Here is a 26,796-nt window from a genome sequence, read left to right on the forward strand (position 1 = left end):
CTTGTCCAAAAGGGGATTGGACAAGTTTCTGGAGGAAAAATCCATTATGGGGTACAAGCCATGATGTGTATGCGCAACCTCCTGATTTTAGAATGGGTTATGTCAGAATGCCAAATGCAAGGGAGGGCACCAGGATGAGGTCTCTTGTTATCTGGTGTGCTCCCTGGGGCATTTGGTGGGCCGCTGTGAGATACAGGAAGCTGGACTAGATGGGCCTATGGCCTGATCCAGTGGGGCTGTTCTTATGTTCTTATCTTGCTCCTTCCCCCACGGGGCTCTTTTAATGTATCCAGTGGAGAGAGGTGAAGTGAGTGCAGGAGGTGAGGGGGTGCAGCCAAATTGCTGCACTCTGAGGATCACAACATAGTGATCTCACTCATTCCTCCGCATGGCCTCTTTACGCAAAGCAGGCAATGAAGGGCTGGCTTGGAACACACACCACATTCCCTGCTTTGATTAAATACCCACATGCAGGAAGGGACTAGTAATGAGGCTGGCTCCATCTATAGTGTTGCTGGGGCAGGATGTGGTGGGAAGTGGCAGGTATCCGTTCACTGTCCCTCTGCTTGGCTCAAATCTGCTGTCTGATGCATCATGGATAGGCCAGCCATGTGTGCAGGGGAAACTCCTGATGATGCTACAAGAAAGGAAGATGAGTTGGCACAGCAACCAGGAGCAGCTGATGGTGCTCCCTGCTAAATTCTCTGCTGTACCACATTCCTTGGGTGGGCAGCTGGGCGTTGACCTTATTTCCAGTGTCTCGGAGTCAGGACCTCCTTCACGTCCACAATCACTATGAGGCACTCACAGCTACAAACAGGGGAGGAGGCATTCCAGGGTCCAGTGACTGCTTCACCAACATCAGGCCCCTACCGAATTCTCTCTTTGCCCCATATTTCAACTAGGGAGTCAAAACGACCCTATCTCTATAGAGGTGGAAAGGCACTCTGTTCCCCTCAGCAGGCTTGCTTCCAAAGGGCAAAACAGTCAGGTCCCCATTGGTGAATTCAAAGTGACTTGTTTGGACTGTTTTCTAGCTTGCTTCAGATTAAACACTTCACTCAGTACTGAAAATATGACCAGGAATAAATGTCCATTTGACATGCCACTGTCATCTTAGAAAAGAAAAGCAAGCTGTAAAAGCTTGAGTATGTTAACAGTCTCCCATAACCACAAATTTGGTGTTGGATGCTCAGAGCTCAAACTGCGAGGAAGTAAGAAGCCAAGTGAAACCCAAGGGTATGAAGAGCAGGGCAGGACGTGGCCAAATGCCCTGCATGCGGGGAGCTTTGGAAGTCACCGTTGTCACTGCTTGGTTCTTGGCCTGCCTTTTTGACCGAGATGCAGGCGTAGCCCACAATGCCTTCTTGCAGGGGGGTGGTTCAGGGTCCACAATATCTCGAATGAAGCCAGTTTCATTTCTCACCACCTCCTGCAACAACAAATAGGAGCATGGATATGAAAATGAATAAAACCTGTTGGAGTATCTGAGTGACTGGGCAGCAATTGGGGCTATATGAACCCATTGGTTCTCAGTCTTGTGCTACTTTTTCTTGAAGGAAGTCAGTGAAAAGGAGGCACAGTTTGAACAGCTGAAAATGGATGACCAAAGAAACAAACTCCAGTCACCAGTTCATTATCCGATCTTTTCTGATCTTTTCCTTTGGAGTAATGCTGTGCAGCCCCTTGGTCTTTAACTTTGGATGTGGGCAATTGTGGTTTCATAGCTAGTGATTCTATGTTTTCCATAACTTCACTATTTTGGATATTAACCTCTGTTTGGAAATAAAGGATTCATGCAACTTTACTGAAGATGTCTGGAGTGTCCAACTCATTCATACTCTGATTGATTGGTGTCATGGTGTCATGTCATGGTGTCATGTCTAATTGGTTGGGTCATGAACGTGGGGTCAGGAGAGTGTAAGGGAAGAGCATCCTGTGCCACACCACCAAACCCTGGCTAAAAGAAGCCTGTCAGCCCAGCAAGGAAACTTCTTAGCAATGAATAGGCCAGTGTGGGTCCAGTAATATTCTCTGTTCCTACCAGAGCTTTTCCAGCAGGATTGTTCCATGGTTTGAGCAAACAGACTCTACAGTGTGCTCAGTTTATTCTCCATCTTGGTACATACTATCGAGTGTAGTGTAGGCCTTTTCTTAAATACCGATTTCTCCTTTGGAAAATGTAAACTCTGAAGTGACCTCCAGACATCCACTCCTGGCCTGCACATGCTTTCTCTGCTGCTGCTTTTCCAGCTCTTAACGTTGCTTATGTCAAAGCCCACTTACATCAATTGTTTTGATTAGGACAATCTGTTCTGCCTCCTTGCATGCCTGCTCCGCTCTCTTGATGGAATCATTATTCCACTCCACCATGTTAATGGCCATCATTCCTTCCATTGCACTGCAGGGTGGAAATGAAGGGAGAGATGGGTGACCAAGGATGTAGAAACCAAGACAAATATTAATGTTGTGCAGTGGCTGCCCCATCGGAAACTGTTTAACTCCACCCATAGTCAGACAAACATATTTGAAGCATGATGACGGATATCCCTTTTAAAATGGGGTAGATAGGATTTGATGTTCGGGCCAGTGGAGCATTTGCAGTGGCTAACTGCCCAATCTTATTTACCATCTCCTCCAGAGGTATGTGTGTTCATTTCCAGGTAGGTGGAAATGAGAGAGTGCTGGCAGAAGTGATGTTGTTCCACTGGCAAGCACAGTGAGGACACCAGCACAATGGCTGGAGTTTGCTTGGGCAGGCCGGCAGAGAGGCCAATGTCTGCCAGCACCGGTGAGTCGGCTGTAGGGACAGGCAGTGGGTGGAAGCGAACAGGGAGGAGGAGGAACAGGGGAAGTGTTGGGTTGGGGAGGGTGGGAGACAAGACAGGACTGGGAGGGGATGGTATTTTCATGTGCCAGCATCCTAAGCTCCTCATAAGAACATAAGAACAGCCCCACTGGATCAGGCCACAGGCCCATCTAGTCCAGCTTCCTGTATCTCACAGCGGCCCACCAAATGCCCCAGGGAGCACACCAGATAACAAGAGACCTCATCCTGGTGCCCTCCCCTACATCTGGCATTCTGACTTAACCCATTCCTAAAATCAGGAGGTTGCACATACACATCATGGCTTGTACCCCATAATGGATTTTTCCTCCAGAAACTTGTCCAATCCCCTTTTAAAGGCATCTCGGCTAGACGCCAGCACCACATCCTGTGGCAAGAAGTTCCACAGACCGACCACACGCTGAGTAAAGAAATATTTTCTTTTGTCTGTCCTAACCCGCCCAACACTCAATTTTAGTGGATGTCCCCTGGTTCTGGTATTATGTGAGAGTGTAAAGAGCATCTCCCTATCCACTCTGTCCATTCCCTGCATAATTTTGTATGTCTCAATCATGTCCACCCCTGATGCGCCTATTTTCTAGGCTGAAGAGGCCCAAACGCCATAGCCTTTCCTCATAAGGAAGGTGCCCCAGCCCCGTAATCATCTTAGTCGCTCTCTTTTGCACCTTTTCCATTTCCACTATGTCTTTTTTGAGATGCGGAGACCAGAACTGGACACAATACTCCAGGTGTCGCCTTACCATAGATTTGTACAACGGCATTATAATACTAGCCGTTTTGTTCTCAATACCCTTCCTAATGATCCCAAGCATAGAATTGGCCTTCTTCACTGCCGCCGCACATTGGGTCGACACTTTCATCGACCTGTCCACCACCACCCCAAGATCTCTCTCCTGATCTGTCACAGACAGCTCAGAACCCATCAGCCTATATCTAAAGTTTTGATTTTTGGGGCACACCGCTTTTCTCCATTGTGAAAATTGCCCATTGACACCCACTCTCTGCTTCCTGGCCTCCAACCAGTTCTCAATCCACGAGAGGACCTGTCCTCTAATTCCCTGATTGTGGAGTTTTTTCAGTAGCCTTTGGTGAGGGACCGTGTCAAACGCCTTCTGAAAGTCCAGATATATAATGTCCACGGGTTCTCCCGCATCCACACGCCTGTTGACCTTTTCAAAGAATTTTATAAGGTTCGTGAGGCAAGACTTACCCTTACAGAAGCCATGCTGACTCTCCCTCAGCAAGGCCAGTTCGTCTATGTGTTTTGAGATCCTATCTTTGATGAGGCATTCCACCATCTTACCCGGTATGGATGTTAGGCTGACCGGCCTATAGTTTCCCGGGTCCCCCCTCTTTCCCTTTTTAAAAATAGGCGTGACATTTGCTATCCTCCAATCTTCTGGCACCGTGGCCGTTTGAGGGACAAGTTGCATACCTTAGTCAAGAGATCTGCAACTTCATTCTTCAATTCCTTAATAACTCTTGGGTGGATGCCATCAGGGCCCGGTGACTTATTGATCTTTAATTTATCAATGAGGTCTGAAACATCTTCTCTTTTAACCTCTATCTGACTTAACTCCTCGGTTAGGAGGGGCCGTTCGGGCAGCGGTATCTGCCCGAGGTCTTCTGCCGTGAAGACAGATGCAAAGAACTCATTTAATTTCTCTGCCATCTCTAAGTCTCCTTTTATCTCCCCTTTCCCTCCCTCACCATCCAGAGGGCCAACCGCTTCTCTGGCGGGTTTCCTGCTTCTAACATATTTGAAGAAGCTTTTATTATTCCCCTTAATGTTGCTGGCCATGCGTTCCTCATAGTCTCTCTTGGCCTCCCATATCACCTTCTTACATTTCTTTTGCCACAGTTTATGTTCCTTTTTATTCTCCTCATTAGGGCAAGACTTCCATTTACGGAAGGAAGCTTCCTTGCCCTTCACAGCCTCTCTAACTTGGCTGGTTAGCCATGCGGGTACCCTCCTGGATTTAGTGGAACCCTTCTTTCTTTGCGGTATACACCTCTGCTGGGCCTCTATTACTGTTGTTTTAAGCAGCCTCCATGCACTCTGGAGAGATTGGACTCTTTTTACCCTCCCTTTCAACCTCCTTCTAACCAGCCTCCTCATTTGAGGGAAGTCCGCCCGTCGGAAGTCAAGGGTTTTTGTTAGAGATTTGCCTGGTATTCTTCCCCCAACGTGCACGTCAAAACGGATCGCAGCATGATCACTGTTCCCCAATGGCTCAGTAACATTTACATCTCTAACCAGGTCCTGCGTACCGCACAAAATTAAATCCAGAGTCACCTGTCCTCTGGTGGGCTCCGTGACTAGCTGATCTAAGCCACAGTCATTTAGCACATCAAGAAATCCGGTTTCCTTATCGTGACCAGAACACAAATTGACCCAGTCAATATGAGGATAATTGAAGTCCCCCATGATTACAACCCTGTCCCTCCTTGTCACCTCCCTGATCTGTTTCCTCATTTCAAGGTCCCCATCAGATTTCTGGTCTGGAGGACGATAGCACGCCCCCAGTATTACATCGCTGCACAAGCCTGGTAATTTAACCCACAGAGATTCTACGGTGGAGTCGGACCCACCTTCAATCTCTACTTTGCTGGATTCTATCCCTTCTTTAACATAAAGGGCCACCCCACCTCCAACACGCCCCTGCCTGTCCCTCCTGTAGAGTTTATAGCCCGGGATTGCGGTATCCCACTGATTCTCCGCATTCCACCAGGTTTCCGTTATGCCCACTATGTCAATATTTTCCCTTGTCACCAGACATTCCAGTTCTCCCACCTTTGCTCGTAGACTTCGGGCATTCGCATAAAAGCATTTATACACGGAATGCCCCAGGATGGGCTGCTTATTTGCTCCTTTGTCCCCGCATCCTCTCATTGTGCCAAACCATCTATCACATCCCATCACCCTACCTTTCCCAATTTCTTCTCCTACCCTGCCTTTGTCTTGTTGTTCTCTAACCTCCCCATCCTCATCCCATAGGGATGAGGAGTCCCGAACCGGATGCCCCTCGGCTCCTGTCGGCCTTCCCCCAGGGATCAGTTTAAAAGCTGCTCTGCCACCTTTTTAATGTTATGCGCCAGCAGTCTGGTTCCATTCTGGTTCAAGTGGAGCCCGTCCCTCTTGTACAGGCCCTGCTTGTCCCAAAAAGTTCCCCAGTGCCTAACGAATCTAAACCCCTCCTCCCTACACCACCGTCTCATCCACGCATTGAGACCCCTGATCTCCGCCTGCCTAGCTGGCCCTGCGCGTGGAACAGGTAGCACTTCAGAGAACGCTACCTTTGAGGTCCTGGCTTTCAGCTTCCTGCCTAAAAGCCTAAATTTGGCCTCCAGGACCTCCCAGCTACACTTGCCCACGTCGTTGGTGCCGACATGCACCACAGCCGCTACCTCTCCCCCAGCACTGTCTACTAGCCTGTGTAGACGAGAAGTGATGTCCGCAACCTTCGCACCAGGCAGGCAAGTCACCATGCGGTCCTCACATCCATTGCAAACCCCCCTCTCTATGTTTCTAATAATCGAATCCCCCACTACAAGAAGCCCCCGACTCCCCTCCCGCCGAGGAGTATCCCGAGTGCGCTCAGATACGGGCCCATCCCCTGGAGAAGGGATCCCCCCTAGGGGATTGTTTCCCTCCTCTCCAGGATGACGTCCTCCAGTCCCGAGACTTCCCACCCGGGCAGCCGAGGAGCTGCACGCCTGAGGTTGGAACGAAGCCTGATCGTCCCCGGAAGTCTCCCCACGGTCCTCCTCTGGCTGCCTGCGCTTCTCCAGGTCGGCCACCAAGGCTTCAAGGGAGCGGACGCGTTCCCTGAGACCCTGGAGCTCCTTGCACCGAGGACACACCCATGACTTATGCCCCAGAGGCATATAATCATACATGTGGCACTCGATGCAGAACACTGGATAGCCCCCACCCTGCTGCTGGCTGTCTGACTGCATAGCTTTTTTGTTGTTGTTGTTGTTTTATTTAGGGGTCCTTTTATAAACCCTACACTGGATAGCAGCCCTCTTCTCAAGGGAAGAGGAAGGGCAGTGTATGGGGCCCTGGCCTCCTCGCCCTGCTGCTGAACTCGCCCAGATGCTAAACTCTCGTGCCTTACCTGGCACTTAGTTCCCGAGGCACTGGGTTCCCAGAGGCCACACGCATCTGCAGAGAGCCTCACGCGATGGCCCGCCTAGCTTTATACTCCTGGCTGGCTCCTCCCCCCTCCTTCCTTCCTGATTGAAAGGGGGCTGGCCTTCCCAGGTGAGTTTACAAAAGCTCAGGAAGGCAAACGGCTGCTGATGGGCGTGACCTACTCTGCAGGCTCCTGAATGGACTGCTTGGATTAGCCTAATGGGGCTCTTAATGGGTTGGGAATTGGCCCTTCCTGGGTTCTTTCCCTCCTAGTTCTGTTCTCTTAGGCTGGACTGTTTTTGTCCTCCCCTCTCCCCTTCCCTCTCCCTTGTTCACCTTGGTTTTGCACCAGCAAAATGGCTAGCATAGAACTGAGGAGACCCAGTGGGAAAGCAGAGGCTTATTTCATACAAGATGACACTTGAAGTGCTTTGATCACTTGTCAGTACTATACAAATGATTAAGCACTATATTATGATTAAGTTTTGAAGACCGATTCTTTGCCCTGAAAAACAAATATCTGGGAACACAGCAAATCTGTGCTCAAATTACTTCCACCACCCTTTTGTCTGTTTTTCTTGGCATCATTCCATCTGTGTTACCAATCTCAGGTTCCAATCCTATCCTCCATCACATTATAGCCCACAGCTGCACCAATGGAGGCAGTGCTACATGCTGTGGTGGTGGTGGGGGGTGGAATCTGACAGCCTGCAGGGCCTACTCAGAGATACGCCAGCCATTTTGGTGGTGTATGTCAAAGGAGAGAAAAGAGGTGGAGATGTTTTTAAGAAGAGGGGATAAGATCTGGCACACATAACTGCTGCTGGATCTAGCCCCTCCCTCCCCTGACATATTCCTGGTTCCTTCCCCAACATGCCCCATTACTACTACACCTCAGCCATGAACCACCATCCCTCGTGCTGGCTTACCTGCATTGGAGCAGGCTTCCCTCTGAGGCAGCAAGTTGCTGCTGCTGCCGTTCTGCAGTAACAGCTTTAAAATGGCCACCAGTGGCATGGTCTGCTTATCATCAGCAGCTCTAGAAGCAGGACAGTGTCCTGCTGCCATCAATTCAGTCAGAGGATTGGGAAGTCAGTCTACACACTCCACTATGAAGGATCCTCCACAATGCTTTCCGTGCCATTCAAGCTCTTTACTCACTCTGAAGCCTCTTGACCAAGTTGTTGGGCAACATATTGAATGTTTGGGTATCCCATGCAGCTGGAGATGTTATTGCGAGGATAGTAGAAGAGGAATGCCAGGCACATTTCATTCAGGGTACTTGGTCCTCCCTGTAAGAAAGTGAGAAAACAATACCAAGTTCATTCAAGATGGAAGGGAAGAACACTCACTGCAGGGCAGCTACTAGCCACTGGCTATTAGCCAGCTATGTGACCTTGAGGCTAGGCAAGGTAGTGGGTGAGCCAAAGCAGTAACAGTGATGTGAAGGAGTACCAGGACAGCCCTACACTACAGGTGCATAATCAACTACTGTGGCTTTCCCCCAAGGGAACAGAATCCAGGGAATTGTTCTATAAAGCAAGTACTGGGAATTCTGTGTTAGGGAGCCCTAGCCCCACCTTTCCAGAGCTGCAATTTCCAGGGTTCGCTAGGTAGAGGGAAGAAATACTAAAATAACTTCGCTTTGCCATGTAAAAATGGCAGAAAATGGGCAAGGACTTACAAAGGTTATCCCTGTCCGATCTCGGGTTTGGTAGCGACATTCCACTAGAAATTCATCTCCCTGTAAAACAGAGCAGACCACAAGACCAAACATCATGGAACAAATGATCACCTCAAAAAAATGGGTTCACACCCTCCCTGTGCACCACATGGACACTCTAATAACCTACAGGCTTGAATATAATAACTTCCGGCAAGGCTCTCGTCTCCTGGAGATTGAAATCATACTTAAGGTCTTCGCAGAGAACTCTCAACTGCTTTCCATTCCTGGGAGTGGAAATCAAGAAAGACAAACCATATGTCATCTGCTGAGTCAGAACAAATTGGGGTACAAGAATAGCTGGTCCTATGACTTCGAGGTGAACATTTCCAAGAGTTAAGGTCACCACAGCGATATATCTCTTGGGTCAATTTCAGATTGCCCATCCAATCAATCAGTGGAGTTTCATCACTGCATTTCCCCCATTCCCCATCTCATCAATTCCCCATCTCTGGGGACTTGTTTGGGAACAAATGGGCTGCCTTCCTTAGACTAACTGTGCAGGTTCCATTCCAGCTTTGGCCCAAAGGTGTACGCATTTGGTCCCTGTTGCATATATGCAACGTTGGCCAGAAATGGCTTAAGCGTCCCGTGATTTGGGGTAAGCTTACTCTTCTCCCCCCCAACCTGTTTTGTGATACATACCCATACCTGGAACAGAAATAGCTGTGCATAAATCCTTCTCATGGGATTATCTGAATAAAGGTAATATTCTCTCTCATACAATGACGTTCAATGAACTTTGGTTCTTGAACGTGATTGGCAGACAATCCAGAACACACTCAAGGAAGTACTTCTTCACACAATGATGCATAATTAACTGATGGAATTCACTGCCATAAGATGTACCCATGATATTATTCCCCAAAATATCTATATGTTTGTCAATGCAATGCCTTTAGCTTAAGGTCAAAGTAGGTGTGCTTTTCAGTATGCTGTTTGTCCTTCCATGTCTGATTCTTTTTTTTTTTTTTTTTAATAAATAGCAACCATGGAGGCCCTGAATTGGACTGGGACCATAATGTGGGAAAGTTGTTTTAACCTTCCTTAACCCAATATAATAAGTATATTGGCTTTTCTTACCTGTATTGGACACCTCTTACTCCCGTTCCACACAAGTGAGTGTGCAGCAAGAAGCCAAAGACGTGCAAATCGGGTACTGGGGTCCCATTCAACTACAATTCAAAGGAGAGAAGGAAGCTGGTGAAGGCTTTGGGGCTGAGTGAGTGAGCCTTGTGTTTTGTGCAAACGTGTTGGGAAGGGGTAGGAGATGAGATGCACAGGTCAGCCCTGTCATCAACAGGCATCAGACTGATTCCAGATTTTCCATCTCATTCAAACTGAACACTTGGCATATCAAATGTCTTAGGAAATCCTAAGCTATCTGAATAACTGCTTCTCCCTTCTCAAAAGCCAAAAAGGGACTTGCCAGCTCAAATCCAGCAGCTGATGTGAGCCACTGAGGGCACAATCCTGACCCTCACTTGAGGGTCCTGACAATCCTGACCCTCACTTGAGCTGACACAAGTCCCTTGTGCCAGCCCAGGAGTGTTGCAAAACTGCCGTAAGGCACTTTCGCACCATTCTGAGGTGAGATAGACAGATGTGTGCCGGCCTCCCCACATTGATGTGGGTCTGGAGGAAAGGTGAGTTGCATCAGCTGAGCTTGCCTACGCTGGGATCTGGGGGAGCATAGGGAGGGCGGGCAGGAGGCAGGATGGAGGTGTTTCAGGGTGGGGGAAGGGTGGATGGTGGGTGTTCCAGGGGGTGGGCTGATGTTCCAGGACTGGCAGTTATGCCGGATCCTAGACCCGTTTCTGGGTGGTGCAGAGCGGCCCCTGATTGCTCCGTTCTGCTCGGATCTGGGCCACCTTGTCTGAGTAGACCCATTGGGGCCACTGCAGTGCGACACAGGGTAAGGAGAAACGTTTCCCCTTGCCTCGGGCTGTGCTGCTTTAGGCCCCAAACCTTTTCTGCTGGCCTTTTCCCAGCGCAAGTTAGGCAGTTTGCCTGTTCTGATCAGCTGCTCTTGGGAGCTCTAGAAAGGAAGCGATGCTGACCCATCTGCCGTGGAGTTGTTGGAAGGATGACAATTATGGTATGTCTGTAAAGCATTTTGAATATTCTATATAAACGTTGGGTGCTTTAATTACTGGTGGTGGGGTGTGTGGAGGAAAGAGCCACATTGGTGTGCCATGCCACGCTTGGGAGTTTACCTCGTCAAACTGACTGGTATTGCAGAGGCCAAAGGAACTGAAAGAATCTGCTCCAGGGGGCAGGAAATGAATGGGAAAGGTGAAGAATCCAGTTTGTAGCACCCCCATGTCGTATGGACGCAGCTCTGGGGTGAAGTAGAGTCGTATCCCTGAGTTGTCAACTAGGCCTTAAAAAAGAAAAGAAAAGAAAAATATTAATTACCTGATTCTGTGAAAGAATTCATGCCCTGACATAGTCAGAGGCTACTTCAATGCTTGTATGGAAAAAACAGGGGGCTTCCAGATAACATATCCTTGATATTTGGTATATGTGAAGATCAGATGACAGGAATACCAAAAGGGAACCTTCATGCCTGGTGTAAGCTTCCATAGCCATTTGCCTAACTGATGTTGGGCTCAGGCTGTTGGACTCGATGATCTCTTGGTCTGATCCAGGAAGATAATTCTTCTGTTCTTACAGTAGGTGAGGCACAGGGTCTTGGAGGGAGTTGCTGACCTCCCCATTCACCCCACCATCATCTCGAACAAGCTTCCTGAAAGCTACCAATCTCATTCTCCCTGGTACCCCCTTTACAGCAGTGAATGCTTATCCAAGTGTATGAATACTTACAGAAGAGTTTAAACTCAGTTTTTAAATCTCTTGTCTCATGGTAGACACTTTAATGCTAGAAGTATCATGTTGGGCTTGATTAAATTAAAAAGATAGCATGGTTGGCAACCTTCAGTCTCGAAAGACTGTGGTAGAAGCCTACAGCACCCAGTATTCCCAAGCGGTCTCCCATCCAAGTACTAACCAGGCCTGACCCTGCTTAGCTTCCAAGATCAGACAAGATCAGGCATGTACGTGGGAATAAATACATAGAAGCTGTCCATTGCTAACTTGTGAATGGATGTCAGAGGGTTTCTAACCATGCCAGGGGTAAATTTTTAAAATAATAATGTTATTTGTTCATTGATGGCCCTAAAGAATCTCATTATTTTGAAAATAGAAGCAGGAACATTTATGAAAAAAAATTGCTTCCTAAATTGCCCAATGAGGTCAACAAACAAGTATTTCCTTCAAAGAAGCTCAAAGTCAACATCATTAGTCAAGTAGCTCCCAGGCATCTGCAAGAATCTAAGGTGGACTTGTCTGTGGCCTTGGCCCATCTCATCCAATAATGCCACACATGAGGACTTGAAGCCATGCTGTGACTGCAGGTGTTATCTTCATGCAGTGCTGGCACTAGATTGATGGGGGCTCTGGGACAAAGCCCTTCACTGAGCTTCATCCCCAGATGACACTCTGACTGTTGTCTATATGGGAAAACACACAGGTTTTAGGGCCTAGCTCTCACTGAACTGATAAACTGTGACTGCAGGTGAGAGCAGAGCTGGCCCAAGACTGCCCAGCACCTGAGGCAGCCTGCCAAAAGCTGCCCTCCTGACTTGATGATGGTCCAGCCTCTGCTCCTCCCACTCTCCAATGTTCTAGTTCAGAACTCCTGCTCCCTCCACATTTCCTCTTCCTCTCTGTCTCCCTTTCCCTTTTCCAATTCAGCGAGCAGAAGAATGAGGGAAAGTCGTGGAGACAAGCAGAGGGGCACCCTCTCCCATCCAATCTGCTGCCTGAGGCCACAGCTTCAACTGACCTCATGGATGGGCCGGCTCTGGATGGGAGCTTAACTGGATGCTTCTCCATACAACCCCCCCCCCCCAAAAAAAACCCCCTGCACACAAAAAGGTAGCAGATGATGCAGAACTATGGCAGCCTAGCCTTCTCTCTGACCTGCACATTTTCTGTATGCAGGCAATTTATTTTCTGTGCCTGTGTATGGAGGAGCATTCAATTTTGTGAATCCCTGCCTGTGATCTGAAGTGATGGCAGCGGGTGGGAACACCAGGCCGACATCTTGCACCTCCCCCTGCTTCAGCTCAGCCCTCACTTTCCTTAACATATTCATATACACAGTTACTCACCAGAAATTAAATCAAAATTGCTGTAGTGGATTTCTAACCGGATCCACTGTGCATCCAGTGGTGTGCCTATAGAGATTCCAGTTTCATCTGGAAACATGTAGGACTAGTGGGGAACAGAGCAGAGGAAGTGAAAAAGAAAGGCTGCTTACACAAAACATTTTTTAAAATATCACATTTCCTTGATTTCAGAGCTGGTTGTTACATAGAGCTCAATCTACAGTGTAAGTGTTCTCAGTGCAGTCTGCCCTTCAGTGGGTCAGGCCCACCAAGAAAATGTTGTGGTGAACTGTGTCCCAGCTGACTGAAAAGGGCCAGTGATAACAAGAAGCTATTATTGTACAAGTTTTTTTTGTATTTTTGTACAAACTATGCTTGTGTTTGGTTAACTGGGGCCCAATCCTAACTGCCGGCTCCTTGTGCCGACTCAAGAGGGTTGCAAATATGCCGTAAAGCTCATTTGCGCATCCTCGTGTCAGCTGGGCTAGTACAGGGACATGTGCCGGCCCACGGAGGCTGCCTCCAGCCTGTGCCTACAGGCAGAGGTAGGTCCGTGCCAGCCGAGCTTGGCCAGCGTAGGGGTCTGGGGGGTACAGGGAGGGCGGGGAGGTGGCGGGGAGGGGTGTTTCAGGGTGGGGGAGGGCGGGGGAGGGCAGGCCATTGGGTGGGCAGGCAGGGAGCAGGAGGCGGGGCCAGGACCCGGCTGTTATGCCAGATCCTAGCCCAGTTCCTGGGCAGCATGGAGCTGCTCCAGTCTGCTCCGTTCTGCCTGGACCTGCGCCACCTCTTTAGGTGGCACAGATCCGAGTAGACCCATTGGGGCCACTGCAGCTCTACCGAGGATAAGGGGAATTTTTTTCCCCTTGCCTCAGGACGACCCTTAGCCAGCCCCAAACTTGCACTGGATACTGCGCAGGCCCGCCAGCCTGCCTGTTCCAGCACAAGTTAGGATTGCGCTGTATGTATCCAAGAAATGAATTATTTCCCCTCTCCCCCTCGGACATTGCCTTGAACTAAAATGTAAACTGACAATTATAGGGCTCTGCCAGAGACAAAATTTCCCCGTTCAATGCACTGGTTTGACTGCAGGAAGAAATTGGCTCGTCTGATCAGGAAACCCCCCCCCCCATACTCACCCCTCCTCCTACAGCCCATCCCACAACGATCTGGGAGCACAGGGAAAAATCAGGATCCGCTCCGTAACAGTCACTGACACCGCTGGGCAGCACGCTGGCATTTCCACAGGCATAGACCAAGATGTGGTGGACCATGGTTTGGTTTCGGGGTGTGATAGCGGGCTCAAACTACAATCAGTGGAAAAGCACAAGGACACGTTATTGGCAATGGCCCTTAATCCATTCCCCTAGTCCTTAGCAAGAGGTGATATTCACTTCTTGTGCTGCTGGTCCCTCCTCCCGCCTAAAAGGGGACTGCCTCAGGGGCACCTGTGACGACACAGAAGTTCCAGCCTTCTGTTGATGGAAATGGGGGCGATGGGAATGGCTACACTGGGAAAGACACACTCTAGGAAAGGCACTTTGTACATTATTCAACAAACACAGGTGAGTTAGATCTATTCTTAACATCACAGGTACCCCGGTGTGGCAGTATGCCAACATTCAGTTGGAATGTATTCCAAATATACACATTGAGGAAATATAATCAATAGGTTAATCACCTAACAGTACAATCCTATCTTGTGCTGGAGCAGGCAAGCCAGGAGGCTTGCGCTGTATCCAGCTCAGGAGAGGTGCCCAAAGTGGCTCAGCCGGTCAGGATTATGCCGTAAAAAATCTAACATGTAATAGATTGAAATGTCTTCAATCAGGTTGTTGTTCCAATAGCACTGGCACTGGGTTGCTGGGGGCCTTGTAGCAAAGCCCTGCTTTGCCCCCCATGGCACACCTGTCCACCACCAATGGTGTATTGGACACTGCCACTGGTGCTGAGGTTCAGGGATTGGCCTGGCCTGGAAGCCCCTGTGATGGGCATGGGACCTCCACCAAGGCTCAACCTGGTTGACTCCTGACACCCCCCCCGCCTAATATGGATAGATAGAATACTAAGCACTTAAGAATACCATTTATGTAGCACTTAAGATGGCAAAGTTCTTCACATATATTATCTTGTTATCCCAACAACCATGACCGTATTACAAGTTGGGGACTGAGAACGAGACAGTCTGTTAAGGCCACCTTGTAAGTTTATGGTAGAGGTAAAACTTGAATCCAGAACTTCCTGATTTATTGCATTGATAAGATGATGATTAAAACAATTTTAAGCGTCACTCACACACACACACACACACACACACACACACACACACACCTTCCTTTATTGTAATGTTATTATGCTGCATGGTATACAAAGTACACCAACGACTGCCATCATTTGGAGCCACCAAAGGTATGACTAGAGATGGGAGAGAACAGTTTTATTTTTTTCATGGATTTCTGTGTTATCCGAAGTTAGAAGTGCAGAAAGCAGTGTGGTGTGTTTTATTCAAAATATACATTATAATTGTAAATTACAGTCACTTTAAAAGTGTACTAGGTAGGTGATAGAGGTGGTCTAGTGTCAGCAGATGCACCCCCCATTAAATAATAAAAAACCAAATAAAACGGTTTTAATTTTTTGCAGATTATGTTTTTTATGTTTTTTTTTTTTTTTTTTTTTACAAAAATGAGTTCATAAAGTGGTGTTATGTGTTTTTATTTCATTATCGCTGTTTTTTCCTGCCTCTAGATCAGGGGTGCCCAAACCCCGGACCTGGGGCCACTTGCAGCCCTCGAGGCCTCTCAATGCGGCCCTCAGGGAGCCCCCAGTCTCCAATGAGCCTCTGGCCCTCTGGAAACTTGCTGGAGCACGCACTGGCCCAACGCAACTGCTCTCAATGTGAGGGCGACTGTTTGACCTCTCGTGTGAGCTGTGGGTTGAGGGCTCCCTCCACGGCTTGTTGTTTCATGTTTGTGATGCAGTAGCAGCAGCAAAGGAAAGGCCAGCCTTGCTTTGTGCAAGGCCTTTTATAGGCCTTGAGCTATTGCAAGACCTTCATTCAATCATATAAGTTCATCTTTAATATATTCATTTATGTAAATCTATGTAAATTTATTCAAATTTTAAATGTAAATTAATTCTTCCCCCCCCCCCGGCCCCTGACACAGTGTCAGAGAGATGATGTGGCCCTCCTGCCAAAAATTTTGGACACCCCTGCTCTAGATATACAACTTTCTGTCCTCCTAAGCCACTTCTCAGGCTGCCTTTCTTCCCTTTCCTGATGAGGACAATCTATGAACATGGTTTTCAGGAATGATGGTTTCTGTCTTTTGTGTCAGTGAGACCTTGAAGAGCTAAATGTGACCCTCCCTTTCACAGTTACCTTGTAGATGTGATGTTTTTTCTTGACTATGGGCAGTGGGATGAAGGTACAGGCATAAGTGGTGTCATCATCGGGAATGATGTACTGAAAAACAAAGACAAGGCACACGTCAATGTTGCTGCATTGCCCAAGGATGTCCTTTTACATTCAACAGTAATGCTGGGCAGAGCTTTGATTTATATGGCTCACCAGTGAGCAGAATTCTGCGATGGCAACAGAAGCACAGCACTTCCGCCTTTAGGAAGTTTGGCGCTACCATGGGCCATGGAGGTCTTCTCATGATATGGGACTTTTGTTCCCTTTCCCTGGGGCAAGCATCCACTGCCCAAATAGGCCTCCTCAGATCTGTGCCAGTCATTTTGCTGGCACAGATCCAAGGAGACTAGGAGAGAGGGAAGAGGGGAGGCAACAGGGATAGGATCCTGCAGGGATGGGAAAATCCAGCAGGGATTGATTCAAATTGAGTCTAGAGTCACCACCCACCCGCGACTCAACTCGAAAAAGAGTCATAACAGGGGCACTTCCTGAGTCGCCGAGTCAACCTTCAGTGTCTCTAAAAGACTCTAGTCGCCCCTCCCTTTAAAAAACCCGCCATGGAAAAAAGCGGCTGCTGCCGGGCTCTTTGTGTGTGTGAGTTTTCTGTATCCACTCCCCTGCTGCCCCTGCCCATCTATAAACAAGGTGGGAGGGGGTCGGAGGGACTGTGTGAGAGCCAGGACAGAAGCGGCAAGAGGGAGGAGTGTTACATGCAGGCTTACCATGACAACCTTTGCAGCCAGTCATTCAATGAGGCTTCCCCCTCCCACCAGCCATGTGGTGCAAAGCGTGATAGCTATGATCTCCCTTCCCCCCTTCCCTGTCTCCTCCCCCTCCCTGGGCTTCTTAAGCCAATCATAAGGCAAGAACGCCCTTGGCTCCTCCTCCTTCCCTCCCTCGGCCAATGAAAATATCAGAATGCCCATCCTTTGTCCAATGATCATCTGTTCCTTCCTTCCTATGTAAGAAGGAAAAACAGAGCCCAGTCCTGCCTTCCCCCATTCATTGCAAGAGGAAAGCATTAACCCTTTCCTGTCTCCCAGCTGGAACTTTCCTGCTGCTTGCCTGGTCGGAATGCTGGCCCCATGAGGTTTTTCATGTTGTGAAAACAGTAAGCAAGCACACCCAGACACAGGCAGACTTGAGTCAGCATGTGTGGGGACGAGTGCTGAGTCAGGAGGTCCCAGACTCAAGTGTTTTTCAGAGTCTTCCAGGCATGCAACTCAATGAGTCACCCCAAGTCATACATTTTTGCGAGTCTTTTGATACTGTGAAATGGAAATGTCTAGCAGGATTGTTATTGTTGACCAGGTACTCACATCATCTAGCTTCAGATCGTACACATGGTAGACACTGGGCCCGTGCAAGTCCTCTTCTCTGTACACCAGCAACAAGAAGAGAGATTTGTGGCTGATATTTCCTTTGAAGAAGTCAATTGTGTCATTTGGGCCAAAACCAGTCACCAGTCGCAGTGTGTCACCCTGTGCAGGAAGCAGTTAAAAGGAAAACCTCCCTGTGCTATCACATTGTGACATGTACCTGTACACACAGTTAAACCACCAAGTAAAAAGAAAGGTGACATTCTCACATTTTGGATAAACAACCACCAAATTAATCAAGGTAAGCATGTACCGTAACTACTAAGTCTTAATCCCACCATATTGATAAATAATGGGCATGCATGAGTACATGAGACTCCCTCCAACACCTGCTATATTTCTGTTGATACTCTAGGTTGGAAATGAGGCTGTCCACACTGATTCAGACAATGAGAATTTTCAGGTTACAAAGATATTTAGAAGTTGACTCTGTTGGAATCTGACTGTGGGTGAGTGTGTTGATGGCTGGTTTTCCTTCAAGACAGAGGCACCTAACCCACGTCTAAAGGGCTCCAGCAATACTGCCTTCATTACCGTAACGGGCAGGTCATTTGCATCACATGTTCGTAAGTATCGCCTGAACGTCATGGTGGTGGAAGTCTCATCCTCGGTCATTGCGAGCAGCTCATAATCTTGGCTTTCATCCTCCAAGATGGTTTTGTCATCTACAACATGCCAGTCCTAAGGGAAGCAGGGAGAAGGAACTTACAAAACCCAGGAAGTTAGAAGAACTAATGTGGGGAGGAGGTGGAAGGGGGTGGATCCAGTAGCAACAGCGTACGCCAAATCTTATCCCCATTCTTGTAAAACTCCCTGCCCCTTTTCTTCCTTGAACATACGCTACCAAGTAGGTATTATATATACAAGGGGACCCATAGGCAGCCCCTTGGCTTACACAAAAGTAAGTAAAAATACCTTTCACTTACCTCCTATTTGACCTTGGGTTGCCCCCCCCAACCTGTTCCAAGCATACTTGATGATAAACCACACTGACCTTTATAGGACTTCCTTATAAATAAATATGCATAGACTTGAACTGCATGGCTGCAAAGACAGTCTCTTTAAAACAAATGGTAACTTACTGCTAACTAAGCATATTTAGAATTTGATGTTAAGTTCATAAATCCATAAATAAAGCAAATAGAACTCAAGGAGGCCCCTTAAATCTCCAGGGCTTCCTCCTTCAAAGGAAACCATCATCTGACTTGCAATGATCCTGGAAATTCTCAGTGCTCAGGGAAGTGGGGAATAAGGCCACGGTAATATCCTTACACACATCAATAGTGCAGCCACATTTGACACACTGTGTTGTAGAGGCTGGGTGCTCCATCTCCAAAAGGATATCACAACACTGGAAAAGATGCGGGAAAGAGCAACAAAAACAATCTGAGACTGGAGCACCTTCCCTATGAGGAACAGCTACATCATTTGGGGCTTTGCTATTTAGAAGAAAATGCCAAGAGGAAGACACAAGCAAGGGTCATACAATCATGCACCATGTGGAGAAAGTGGGCACAGAGAGAGAGAGAGAGAGAGAGAGAGAGAATTTCTGCATGTCATTAACCGGGGGGGGGGGCTTCACTGCCTCAAGATGCAGTGATGGTCATCTACCAAGATGGTTTTCAAAGGGGCTTAGATCAACTCATGACAGACAGGTCTATGGTCAGGCTGGCCTACCTTCAGGTTTAGAGGCACATTGCTCAAGGGTAACAGTAGAAGAAGGCTACTACTACTACTACTACTACTACTACTACTACTACTGCTTCCCAGTCCTGCCTATGGCTTTCTAGAAGGCATCTGGATGGCCACTGTGAGAGCAGGAGGCTGAACTAGAAGGCCTATTGGTCTAATCTGGCAGAGTTCTTATCTTGCCACAAGATGAGAGTTCTAGGGTAAAACACTAGTCATCATTTTGCCCCTTCTCAGACTAGGCATGTTGTTGTTCTGGCCCTGATGTAAACATTCTTACTTAGCCAAAAAGACCAGATACCAAAGCTACTTCAACAGTTTACCCTGAGAATGACCAGGTGAGATGAGCACGCTTAGAAAAAACAGATTGCAGTGTTCACCAGAGATGCAGTTTCTAGTGCCACGATGGCCTTTTATATGAGTATTCAACATGAGGAAGATGTGGCCCCAGCTATAAACAGATTGGCCATGAAGTGGCACACGTTTTATGACGTCTACTCAGGAAAGGCTGTGATACCTCTGGAAGCACTGGCCCCGTGGGCCAGGAGAAATTCTCAACTCTAAATTCATTCATTTATAATTTCCAACAAAATGAAAACCCTTCTCCCTGCCTCAGCATATGCAGAACCAAGCACTGCAGAAAGAGGAAGAGGTCATTACCGAGAAATATATGTTGCCATCAGGAAGGACGCCACCGATCACAATGTCTGCCCCGGGCATCTCTCCGTGATGGGTAAAGCCAAAAGCCACCCATCCAGTTGACTGAACTTGAAGATCAAAGGTGATCATGTCGTCTCCATGGTCCCATCGCAGATAGATCTGGTGCGTGCGGTCTAAGAACACTGAGAAACGCAGTGCATTGGTTGAGGAGTGACTGGAGCAAAGGCACAGGGTGCACAAGAGAAATAAGAGGCTTTTCATACACGGATGGCTCATCGTCATAGGAGCAGAGGGAATATTCTCTTATCTCCTTCTCACTCTTTCTGACTGAGATCCCCCCTAAGCTAGCTAGATGATGTAGAGACCCGTTATATATGTGAGCCGGGCAAGGCTGGGACCAGTTCCAGAGGGCAGTAACTTTGGTTCTGCATATCAGATTTAAAAGGTAGGCTGTGTGTCATTTTATATAATCAAGTGGCATCCTTCCCAAAGGGTTAGGTGGGAGGTTTTTCCATGCACCTGTGTCACCAACGTACAATAGCTCCTTCTGCAAGTATTTGGTGGTGAACGATTCCATTAAGTGTCAAGTGAAGTTGCAAATTTTCAAATTATGTAAATGTGCTATCATAATGCGCGTGGTTGATTCGTTAATCCAAAAACAACAACATCTTGAGGAAAAGAAAAGGACAGAAACGCCAGCCACAGCAATTTCAAAGGCCAACACGGCAGTCTTAAACCTGCTCTGCAAAAACGGCAAAGTTTATACAAATTTAATGTTTGATGTCAAAACGTTCATTCTGGGTCAGCTCATGTGTGCCAGAGGGCCATGGGGCTTTGCCCAAGGACCCCACACAACCAGATGCTGATGCTGTTTTTAGAAGCTGAGATCATCATGGTCTAAAATAATACGCATTCCTATCAATCCATCCAAGCTGCAGATGGTAATGGCCTTGACTTGACTTTAGCATTAGTTTAATGCTCTGTGGACCATATTTGTATCAGCTTTCATTCATTCTCAAAATGCACACTCTGCAAGCCACCGCCAAGAATGGGTGGCTGTTTTGTTTCCCTAGCCAGTCCTCCCTCTGCGACACAGGTCTGGCATGGAATTTATCACAGGCCCCGTGACACTCCCTGCTGCCTGTGCATGGCTGTGTGTGATCCTGAAAGGATAATGCCCATAAGGTTTTGCCTGTGTTTCTTCTCAATGTCCATTCTCATTAAGCTCCATCTTTTGATCTATCGTACTGTAGGTCAGTGTTTCTCAAACTGTGGGTCGGGACCCACTAGGTGGGTCGCGAGCCAATTTCAGGAGGGTCCCCATTCATTTCAACATTTTATTTTTAATATATTAGACTTGTTGCTATCATGGCACGTGACTGCATTGGGGAAATGTTACAGATCTGTACTTTTAACAGGCTACTCTGTATATACTTTTAACAATGATGGTCAATGGGACTTACTCCTGAGTAAGTGTGGGAAGGCTTGCAACCTAAGATTGTTAACAAATTTTCCTGCTTGATGATGTCATTTCCGGTCATGACATCACTTCTGGTGGTTCCTGACAGATTCTCATTCTAAAAAGTGGATCTGGGTGCTAAAAGTGTGAGAACTTCTGCTGTAGGCTTTTCTGTCTAGAATACACACTCATTCAGTCTTGAGACTAGGATACAACCCACTCTGTTCTTACTGGCAACTATCAATTTATGGAACACCTGCCACAGATCCAGCTTCCAACTTCTGCATATCCAATGAAAGGTGTGAAAAGGGGCAGGTAAAAGGCACACATAGATGAACAGGCCTTGCTGAGGGAGAATCAGCATGGCTTCTGTAAGGTAAGTCTTGCCTCACAAACCTTATAGAATTCTTTGAAAAGGTCAACAGGCATGTGGATGTGGGAGAACCCGTGGACATTATATATCTGGACTTTCAGAAGGTGTTCGACACGGTCCCTCACCAAAGGCTACTAAAAAATCTTCACAGTAAGGGAATTAGAGGACAGGTCCTCTCGTGGATTGAGAACTGGTTGAAGGCCAGGAAACAGAGAGTGGGTGTCAATGGGCAATTTTCACAATGGAGAGAAGTGAAAAGCGGTGTGCCCCAAGGATCTGTCCTGGGACCGGTGCTTTTCAACCTCTTCATAAATGACCTGGAGACAGGGTTGAGCAGTGAGCTGCAGACGACACCAAACTTTTCCGAGTAGTGAAGACCAGAAGTGATTGTGAGGAGCTCCAGAAGGATCTCTCCAGACTGGCAGAATGGGCAACAAAATGGCAGATGCGCTTCAATGTCAGTAAGTGTAAAATCATGCACATTGGGGCAAAAAATCAAAACTTCACTAGGCTAATCGGTTCTGAGCTGTCTGTGACAGATCAGGAGAGAGATCTTGGGGTGGTGGTGGACAGGTCGATGAAAGTGTCGACCCAATGTGCGGCGGCAGTAAAGAAGGCCAATTCTATGCTTGGGATCATTAGGAAAGGTATTGAGAACAAAACAGCTAATATTATAATGCCATTGTACAAATCAATGGTAAGGCCACACCTGGAGTATTGTGTCCAGTTCTGGTCGCCGCATCTCAAAAAAGACAGTGGAAATGGAAAAAGTGCAAAAGAGAGCGACTAAGTTGATTACGGGGCTGGGGCACCTTCCTTATGAGGAAAGGCTATGGCGTTTGGGCCTCTTTAACCAAGAAAAGAGGTGCCTGAGGGGGGACATGATTGAGACATACAAAAATATGCAGGGGATGGACAGAGTGGGTAGAGAGATGCTCTTTACACTCTCACATAACACCAGAACCAGGGGACATCCACTAAAATTGAGTGTTGGGAGAGTTAGAACAGACATAAGAAAATATTTCTTTACTAAGCATGTGGTTGGTCTGTGGAACTCCTTGCCACAGGATGTGGTGATGGCGTCTGGCCTGGACGCCTTTAAAAGGGGATTGGACAAGTTTCTGGAGGAAAAATCCATTACGGGGTATAAGCCATGATGTGCAACCTCCTGATTTTAGAAATGGGCTATGTCAGAATGCCAGATGCAAGGGAGGGCACCAGGATGAGGTCTCTTGTTATCTGGTGTGCTCCCTGGGGCATTTGGTGGGCCGCTGTGAGATACAGGAAGCTGGTCTAGATGGGCCTATGGCCTGATCCAGTGGGGCTGTTCTTATGTTCTTAGGAACTCTGCAGGCATTAGTGGTCCTTGTGTAGGCTCTATATGCATGATTGGAAAATATTAAGTACATAGAGTTCCAAATCACATGGGATAGCCTATGTGCGGAGCAGCCCACAGCTGTATATGAACAAAGCCTTTCAGCTGAACAAAGCCCTTCAGTTGAAGGTATAAAGTTTAGGGGTAATGGGAGTGTGCCAGGCACAATCTGAGCTCCCCTGTCCATGTGTTCAGTTAATACATAGTTGGAAGAAAGAAGGTGATTATAATCACGGTGATATGGAAATCTACTCATCCATGCAAAGCCACATCATAATGTGAACATTTATCTTTTCCTATGTGAAATGGAACTGAACTGATGGAGATGTACCAAACCTGCAACTGATTTTGTACTAGCCTGGACGAGAACCAAACAAAATGGCTTTCATCACAGGCTGACCCATACAGGAACCAAACTTGAAAATCACATGGGATAGCCTATGTGCGGAGCAGCCCACAGTTGTATATGAACAAGCTGGCTATTGATAAACCAGTAGAGGGGCCTTAAAAGAAAAGTGTCTCTGCCTTACTGAGGTAGTCTGGGCAGCATTGTTTGAACAATATTTACATCATATTAGAGTATGAATGAAAGAAACAACCCTTCTGCCGTTGTGCCTTTGACTGAAGGATGGCGTACAGGAAACATGACCTCAAAGGGCAAATCTTCCAAGAAAATGAATACTGGTTGCTAGGAAAGGTAAACCTCAGAAGCCAACTGGTTTAGCCTGAAGACTGATTAGTGCTTCTTTTCTGCCATCATTTCATTTCCACCCTATCCCATTATATAATGCAATTTACAGCACAATCCTATCTTGCACTGGAACAGGCAGGCCAGGAGGCTTGCACTATACCCAGCGCAAGATGGTGCCCAAAGTGGCTCAGCCCAAAGTGGCTCAGCTGGAGGTAAGGGGAAACTCTTCCCCTTACCACTGGGGTAAGCCACGGCAGCCCCAATGAGTCTCCTCAGACTTGTGCCACTTCTGGAGATGGCATAAGTTCAAGGAGAGCGGAGCAGCTTGCAGCTACTCCATGCTGCTCGGGAATGGTGGGGGGAATTGGGGGAGCCCCGCCTCCATGCTGCTCGGGAATGGGGGGAATGGGGAGCTCCACCTTCTGCTCCCCGCTTGCCCACCCACCCCTGGGACTGTCCTCCCCCTGCCCTCCCCCTGCCGTAGAATGCCTCCCTCCTGCCTCCTCCACGCCCTTCCCAGAGCTTTGTGTTGGCTGAACTCAAGGCATGCAAGACTCCTCTGCACAGTCGGCGCAGAGGCTGGATTCTGCCTCTGCGGGCCGGTGCACGTCCCTGTGCCGGCCCAGCCAACCCCTGAAGTAGCGCGAACGTTCCTTATGGCATGTTTGTGACCCTCCTGGGGTCTTGCGCCAGCCCAAAAGTGCCTTAGGATTGCGCCCTTAAACTGTGTCCCCCCCCAAACCACCCACCCCCCATTTATAGTCCGTGGAGCATGTATTTTTTTCTAGCTTTGTGGTTCTAATAAAATAAATAAATAAATAAAAATCAATAAAATACACCAAAGCTTCAGCTCCATATACTAATCTGCTGAAAAAAAGAGGAAACTGAGGGGAGGACACTTAATCCATGTCTTTAGGAAAGGATTTCAATGGCTCAGATCATCCTATTTATCTTGGATTTTCGTTTACTTTGATGACATCTACTGCATTAGCAGCCCACGGATTTGGCACTCTGGTTTTGCTACAAAAGCTTGATCGACGTCCCTTCCTTCTTTGCTGCTCTCTTTTGCAGGGCTTATCAAAGGGGCAGAAGTAGGCCTGGACACTGTGTGCGTGCACTGTGGAAGGGGGCAGGGCATGATAAATAAGTGATGAGCAAAATATAAATGACAAGCCAAATATAAATAAGTGATAAGCAAACTCCTAAGTGCAAGCTGGTTCATTTTTTAAGGTTAGTGAGGTTGCAGTGAGATGCACATTTGCTTGTGACTGAGCCCCCTTGAGTCCAGTGAGAATAACTTCCAAGTAAACATGCATAGGCTTGCACTGCTGACTTATTTTAAAGCAATTAAAATTTAATACAATGCCATTTTTTAAAAACCCAAGCACTCCAATACATCTCAGTCATCTCAATGCCTTAGTATTGACCAGAATACTGGAAGGTGGGGCCCAGGAGCAAGTTGACGCTTTACTGAATACAGGTGTCTGCCACTTAACAATGGTTTACTTAATGACGGATTGCATATATAACGGTAGTCAAAGCACAATAAAGATGCTCTTAATGAGGCAATCGCGTCTCCCCTAGCCTGCAGCAGAGTGTCTGTTTACACAACAGAGGGGCTCTTAATGTAGAGAAGAGGCATTCTATCTCCAGTAGCCTGTGCAGCCAGCTAGTGTCTGGCAGGCAGTGTCTGTTGACACAACAAAGGCAATAGATTGGACTGACTGTTCACTTAATGACCTAATCGCAGAACAGATCAGAGAACATATCCACATCATTAAGTGGCACACACCTGTAATTGGATAAAAAACTATTGGCATGGTTTTCGTATTTCCTTAAATAGATTAAAAAAAAAAAAGAAAGAAAATGAAAACTGAACAGTCAGGTATGGTGCTAGGACTCTCTTACAGGCACACAGTCTTCCCCATGTCATTGCTCTGAGTGTGGACTGCTTCATGTATTATATTTTCAGGTGTACATGTAAGACTTTTTTAATGTGTACACCTAAAATTGGAAAATGTGAACGTAATGCAGAGGTTTTTGAAATCATTCATGTATGATATGCATAGATTAATCCAAGAACCAGGATTGGGTGCAGTTCTCAGTTGAGTGTATGCACGCAGGGTCCGATTCTATCCAACTTCCAGGCCAGGCCAATGAGGTGTCACTGCATTCTGCAGTGGCGGGGCAATCATGGAGGCCTCCTCAAGGTAAGGGAACATTTATTCCCTCATCTCGGGGTTGCGTGGCGGCTGCATTGGTGGCTAGGATTGGAACCTGTGGGGCTAGCTTAGGCTTGATTCTGAATGTGGAAAAGCACGGAGAGAGCTGCAGGATATACCTGGAGCATAGCTGTAGGGTCCTTTTCAGGGCCAGCTTATCCATTACACCAACTGAGGTGGTTACAAATAGGCAGCAAATGGGAGGGGCAACCCTACTCCTCTCATTTGCTCCTCCTTCTCCCACTCCCTGGATGGAAAAGGGGTGAACTAAGTTGTGGATACCCTACCTTGGCCCTCTCTCCTCCTCCATACTTCCTCTTATGCTGCACCCCTCTCTTCCTTTTCCAATTGAGGGAGCCTTGATGATGCACCTTGAGCCAAGGTGCATTAACAGTTAGAGACAGAGGGGGGCAGCATTTGGCAAGCTATTTCAGGTACCAGGAGGTCTTGGGCCAGCCCTGGCCCTTTACATAGTGGCATAAATCTTTAGTAATATTTTCTATACCTGCTGAAGATGCTTCATGAACTCTCCTTTTTGTCAACATTTCTTCTTCTTCTTCTGGTATAGATGACCCATCTTGCATGTGGAAGCAAGCATTTGATGTGTGCTTGCTCCTGAGACACTGTTCAATAAGGAGAATACTTGAGGATT

At 47.5% G+C, this 26,796-nt stretch overlaps 1 protein-coding gene across 1 annotated transcript; it reads right to left on the bottom strand.

Annotated features, from left to right (window-relative positions):
- Positions 1-1,192: 1,192 nt before the first annotated feature.
- LOC136638600 (putative DBH-like monooxygenase protein 2) lies at positions 1,193-20,300 on the bottom strand. Its single transcript, XM_066612637.1, has 13 exons — positions 20,025-20,300; positions 18,210-18,356; positions 17,616-17,777; positions 16,261-16,344; positions 14,018-14,185; positions 12,885-12,987; positions 10,926-11,092; positions 9,793-9,884; positions 8,840-8,936; positions 8,671-8,730; positions 8,148-8,278; positions 2,287-2,401; positions 1,193-1,432 (listed from the first exon to the last, which is right to left on the bottom strand). Exons 1-13 carry the CDS (start codon positions 20,298-20,300, stop codon positions 1,193-1,195), a joined length of 1,842 nt encoding a protein of 613 aa, XP_066468734.1.
- Between the last annotated feature and the right edge of the window lie 6,496 nt (positions 20,301-26,796).

Source organism: Tiliqua scincoides, chromosome 2 (assembly GCF_035046505.1).
Source record: "Tiliqua scincoides isolate rTilSci1 chromosome 2, rTilSci1.hap2, whole genome shotgun sequence".
Taxonomy (NCBI): Eukaryota; Metazoa; Chordata; class Lepidosauria; order Squamata; family Scincidae; genus Tiliqua; species Tiliqua scincoides.